At 40.8% G+C, this 6,104-nt stretch overlaps 1 protein-coding gene across 1 annotated transcript; it reads right to left on the bottom strand.

The window, feature by feature from the left end:
* Positions 1-985: 985 nt before the first annotated feature.
* Positions 986-5,161, bottom strand: ARL6IP1 (ADP-ribosylation factor-like 6 interacting protein 1). The gene is made up of 5 exons (XM_008942450.1): positions 5,024-5,161; positions 3,225-3,344; positions 2,232-2,349; positions 1,517-1,601; positions 986-1,337 (listed from the first exon to the last, which is right to left on the bottom strand). The coding sequence occupies exons 1-5, from the start codon at positions 5,047-5,049 to the stop codon at positions 1,219-1,221; spliced, it is 468 nt and encodes a 155-aa protein (XP_008940698.1). The 5' UTR covers positions 5,050-5,161; the 3' UTR covers positions 986-1,218.
* Between the last annotated feature and the right edge of the window lie 943 nt (positions 5,162-6,104).

The following is a 6,104-nucleotide window of genomic DNA, read 5'->3' as shown; positions in this document are numbered from 1 at the left end:
AGGTCCAAAGGGTCCTCAACCCACCTCTCGCTTTTATCCGCGTTCATCAGCTACAGCAGACACCCGAGCCAGCCCCGCCCCCCGCAGCAGGAGCTGCCCGTGCACTGCCAGGACGGACACAAGTTCTGCTGTTCACAGTGAGCTGTTTCAAACAAGGTCTTTCCTGTCAGGACCCTGCACCCGGATGCCAGATGGCACCAAAATGCCACTCCCAGTTCCCATTCTGGACTGAAAGACATTTATGCAATTTTCTGTATTCAAAGAGCAAGTCTTACAGAAGTTTTTCTTTAGTCTGGATTTAACTATTCAACAGTTACAACAGACACTGAAGAGAGTTCATTTTAAAACAGCAGACTTGTAAAATGCATTAACACAGGTTTTAGCTTTTTAAAGAAAAAAAGTTCAGTTTTTAAAAAAAGGAGGGAGAAGTCGTAGAAAAGCACAAACACTTCAAACAGGCTTATTTACAGAGACAAATCCAACAGTCAAGGTGATTCTGTGTACACACAACATTCATAAAACCAAACATGCTACATGGCTCCGTAACAGCAGTTTGTAGAACAATCAGATGTCAAGGTAACACACCTTATTTCCTACAGTCTCAGTGCAATGAGTTGAAGTTTACAGCTAAATAACTGAAGTATAGATTTATATATTCCAGACCCCTATTCCACAGATAAATCTGGTATATGCATCCAAGAAAAGCAAACAGATTCAGTGAGACAATGGGATTATGATCTTCTGCCCCAATTTTGGGTATGCACCCCCAGCTATGACCATTCTAAATTAGCTAACTGTTCTCCTTCCAAAGGTTCAGTAGTAACAAGCCTCCAAGAGCTTAAGCTTCTAGAACTGCCATGGCCACAAGCCCAGTGAAACAACACAGTTACAGACATCACACGTTACAGTCTGGCCGTTCCCCGAGTTGAGCTCTTTAGTCACGGGGCCTCCTAGCTTGGTGAAGACACTTAATAAGCTCTGTACATCAAAGGTTAGGCAGGATCTTCCACCTAAGATCAGCTGCAGGCTGCAGAACTCTATCAGCACAGCAAGAGACACAAACCCACGGCAGCTGCCAGTGTGACATTTTCACTTCATCAGAGTGCCAATTAAAAAAAAAAACAGTGAGCAATACAATTTCTATTATCTTAATCATACGTTAACTCTCACAACTGTTCCCAAGGAAACGTCTTACAAGGGTGAACAGTGGTTAAGCATTCATTCATTTTTCTTCTCCTTGTGCTTGAGAAGTTTGTTAATCTCCCTTTTCGCCATTCCAACATACTTTGTAATGATCCTGTGCTGGTTTAGTCCAGGAAACAGCAACAAGACGCTTACTGGAGATAAAGAAAAACAAAAGGAATTACTTAATAGTCTTGTAACAAGCTTCTGTCACCTTGCAATTCCTTGATTCTCTTGAGCACCACTAACTGCTTGAAAGTACTTCTACCAGCCTCATACCATTTCAGGCAGCTAGCAGAAGAAGTTACTTGTGGTTTGCAGGCTGCACACTTACCAATAAAATAGGTCAGAAGGAGATTGTGAACTTGCTGTCCAATCCAGGCAACCACAGCAAGTGAAAAAACCATGGTCATGAAGTACTAAAAGAATGAAAAGGGAACAGTTACCACAAACCCGTTGGGAATTCTCACACTTCCCTTCAGTATCTAGCAACACTTTAACATTTAAAGCTAACCTGAAGTTTGCTGGCTCATCCACACGCGATACCTAGGCAGTGGCTTGTTAAAATGGAGGTTAGAGCCTACATGTTCTCATCTAACTTCAAACCATCCATTTTACAAGATGCCAGTTCTCTTCCATCCAGATATCCCTTCCAGTGAGATTACATCATCCCCATTGACACAACTTCAGCCTCATACCGTACCTGAGGTTGTTTTCAGGACAGGAAATTCAGTAGTTCACATACCCAAGACGACACATCACTAAGATTTAGATTTTTGGACAGTTCGTGTACACTAGAACCAAGGTGTTACCCAGTTTAGCTTTATCTTACTATCAAGGGGATGCTCCTACATGCACAGTATTGCAAGTCTAAAGTCATGTATCTTGCTACTCCAGGTCTGAATAAGATACGTGGCTGGCATTAGTTCACAGCCAGAGCTGCTGGTTCTGGTTTGAAATACCAGTTTATTCAGACACGTGCCTTGCTAAAGTACTTAAGACAAAACAAAGCTTTAAGACAACGGAGGTGAACTCCCAGAACTCAATACCATTTTAGGTTTCTCCTCCTTCAGCGTGAAGAGACGTTTCCACCAGCCAACAATTCGGCGACGAGACTTCACCAAATTGCTGCAAATCTCATGAAATCTTTGCTGCTGTTCTGTAGTCCTTTTAATAAAGAAAAAAGTCAGAATTAAGAATTCAAGATTTCATTTGAAATTTAAGAAATCTCCTGTGGTATTTTTCCAGCAGTAAATTTTCTCAGTAGTTATCCTGGCGTTTGTTTCACTTAGACTTACACCTTCCCTTTCCTGAGCACTGCAATGCAACTGCTCAGCTCATTTTGCCATACACTGACTCCCAAAGAGCGACTGCATTCAAACCAGAGGACCATCGGTTTTAATCTGCCACCCATGTGATTCACACAAGTAATACCCACCTGATACCAGTGTGTATTACTTTGGCTTTTATGTTGGTTCATTATTAGGCAAGAACATTTATCCACTCGTCATCTAAAAGCAGACACACAAAAATTTACTTTCCACTCTAAATTTAGGTGAAATAAGGTTTTTCTCCTTATACAGGCCTTGCCCTTTTCAAATCCATTTAATTCACTTACAAACACATTCATACCCTGTATTACTCTTTTCCTTCATCGTATTTACTACTGCAATGCCTTCCAAACATATAATCTAATACCCTTCACAATTTTAGCTCTCAGTACCTATTATGCATTGATTATTAAAAACCAGTTTAGCAGAACCAAAATCCTTAACAGAGAGCAAAGAATGTTCCTACTCCTTTGAAAAAAAAAAATCTTATTTTTCTAGAAGATAAACATATGTTGTGGTAGTCGTCCTTCATTCTTTTTCTGAAAGATACCTTGCATGTGTCCTCATTTCATATATTACAGAGATTACTGACTTTTTACAATGACGACTCCACAAAGTCATCATTTGATATTTTCAAGTCAAATAGCCATTTTCATAGAGTTCATCACTTATTTATACTCAAGAAACTGTTTTATTTCAAACTTTCCTCACCATTTATTAGAGCCAAAGATTCTAGGTGCGAGAGCAGGAACAAGATAATCAGCCAAGCAGAGGAACATAACGAAACAGGAGAGGCCTGAAAGAACTGATGGGTCCAAGTAGAAGATCATCCTGCAGAAAGAAGATAGTGGAAATTATTCCTGGGTGCTCAGGTGACTGAATAGTTGACATATTTAATCACCTCTTCAGATTGGCTCAGACCTTCAAACAGTAGACCAATCTCTTAAAAAAAATTTCAAATTTCCTCCTATTACTAATGAAAAGATGTTTAAGTACTTCAACACTATGACAAAGAAATATAGATTAGACAATACAATTTTCTTTATGTACTAGATAAGAAAAAGCCACAATACAGCAAGCATAGTATGAAGTTCAACAGTACAAGTCCATCATTATTACTCTCTCAGAAGTGGGTATCAAGTGAACTTCACACCGAGCAGTGGATGAGGATGAGCGCGTGAGCATATGAAATAACTAGGTAGAGTGAAAGCTCGGACCCTGTTGGTTCCTAAGTCAGAGAATTCAGCTCCACTATGGGCTGTCCTTTGCTCTGCCTCACCTGTGAGAGGTTACTAAACCTGTTTTGGACAAGGAGCCATTGAGTTCCAGTTAGGACAGCTCTTTACCAAGGAAGTGTGCCAGCCAGGAGCGAGCTCAGCTCCTGAGTGTCTGCTCACACTCAGCTGTGCCCCATGCTATTTATTTGCACATAACAGAATTTACTGAACACTGAAGTAATAATAATAAAAAAAAAATACCCAGCCCATTGCAGGGCCAGTGTGGCATAGTGCTACTGTGTTCAGTGTTCAAGTTTAGTTTTGATGAATTCAGAATCTGAAGTAGTTCTCTCTGTTTCTTGCAAGTATTACTCAACACAGGATCTTTCCCACTATAATGGCAGCATTTTTAACAGCCTGAGTTCATGCAATTACTTCTTTTAAAAGAAGTTACTTTCCAGTTTTATTCAATTCACTCTCAACTCCCTTGAAGACCAGAAAATTTACATTACACAGGAGACTAATTATTCCTGCCTCATGTTCAACATTTATTCTTGAAACTCCTCTCTTCTCCTTACTCCAAAAAGGCATGCAACTGGCAAACTCCACAGCTGGCACAGACATTTATCTGCATAAGGCAGGCTGAGGTCATCTTGATTACTACCAAGGTATGTAAAAGCATCTACAAGTCCCTCCAGCATGCCAGTTCTGCATCTCCAATCCAGAGATGGGCAACATCCTCCCAACCTGCAGACTGAAAGTTACCATCAGCCTTTCCTCTTCCTCCTTTCACAAACGACAGGACAAAAAAGTAAAAAACCAGGTTGTGCAAAAGTGATTGAGCTCATCCTGAACACCACACCAAAGATGCAGAACAGGAAGTTTGTCCTACAGAAACAAGTTTTCCATAATGAAACCGCTGTTGGTTTGGGGGAAAAAGCCAAAGTAGATAACCAGTTGAACTAAGAAGCAGGATACAAAGGATGATGGTAGAATATGAACACACCAACAATGAACATACAGCTGAGCACGATAAAAAACCTACAGCAGCCACTGCTGGCAAACAGCTCTTGCAGCAAGCACTGCCCTCCCCCTCTGAGCAGGACAAGACTCGTGTTACTTCCTCTTCTCAATACTTACGGTTGTTCTTTTCAACAAAGTTCACACGCATTCAGAAAGAGAACACAGAGTAAGAGCCTTCCTATTAAAGATGTTTTACTAATTTACTTAATAGGTTTGCCACTGGAGATGAAAGTGCAATGGCATTCTAGGCTCCCTCCAGGAGCTACTTACAGGAAGGAAAAGGAGACAACACTCATCAGGGCCAGAGGAAACCAGGCTCTCTCCCAGCGAAGAACTTTGTCGGTCAGCAAAATCACTTCTCCCCATCCTTGTAACTGCTCTTCCAAGCTAGCAGTTTCTGCAGCCTGCACAAAAAGAAAATTCTTTTATTACTAACCAGAGCATCAAATTCATCTCCATACTCAAAGAAGCTAAACAAAAGCAATAAAGACCCCAGTCACAAACCTGAGTAATTAAATTATTAATAATATGGTAAGTTTTGTATTAAGTTATGACACTGTAGCACTGATACTTTAAAATAGCCAAGATCCCAATTAAGTAGTAGCACATGTTATTAGACCAAATGATACTTCCTCCCAGATCCTGACAAAGTATTTTCACCTGATCTCCCATTTATGGTGCTCCCCCTCCCTAGGCTAGTAGAAATTCAGGTTTTAAAGCTTCAAGTTCTAAAACCTCAAGTTTTCAATGTCAACAAGTGAAAAACTGCAACATAAGAACAATTTTAAAGATATGTATTTTCAAAGATAACTCCACCACATTAAACCAAAGCTTTCTTGCTGCTGTCCAGCACCAATTCTTTTATTATGTGTGAGATGAATAAAATCTCAGAATTCACAGTAAAGTTACCCAACTGATCACATCTGGACTGCAAAGAGAGTCTTTCCACAGGTTGCCCAAGACAGTAATCAGGCAGCCTTTAAATTCCCCTTCCTGTACTATTCCTACATCCCTCACTACACACCTTCAGCAAGAAGGCCCTATCAAGGATGGCACTGGCTTGCTGAGCAGTTCACCTGAGGTGTTCCACGTTTAACACAGCTTAATAGTTTCCCCTCAGTGGGACAAGGTATCTTGGAGATTACAAAACTCAGGCAGCCATGAACAGAACCAATCACCACCCAAGTACTAAGAGGTGAAAATTTGTCATCAAGACCTGCACATGTGCTGGGCAGAGACAGCAGACCAGGCTTCATTCTCAACTGTGCACTCCACTTTAAAGAGAAGCCTGGCAGCCCTAGAATGATGAAGCAGAGCACAGCTATCTCCATAAAGCATAGTTTTCTCATGT

Source organism: Merops nubicus, unplaced genomic scaffold, assembly GCF_000691845.1.
Source record: "Merops nubicus isolate BGI_N331 unplaced genomic scaffold, ASM69184v1 Scaffold47346, whole genome shotgun sequence".
In the NCBI taxonomy this organism is placed as follows: domain Eukaryota; kingdom Metazoa; phylum Chordata; class Aves; order Coraciiformes; family Meropidae; genus Merops; species Merops nubicus.
Note: the sequence above shows the minus strand (reverse complement) of the source record. Positions and strands in the feature narration are given on the sequence as shown.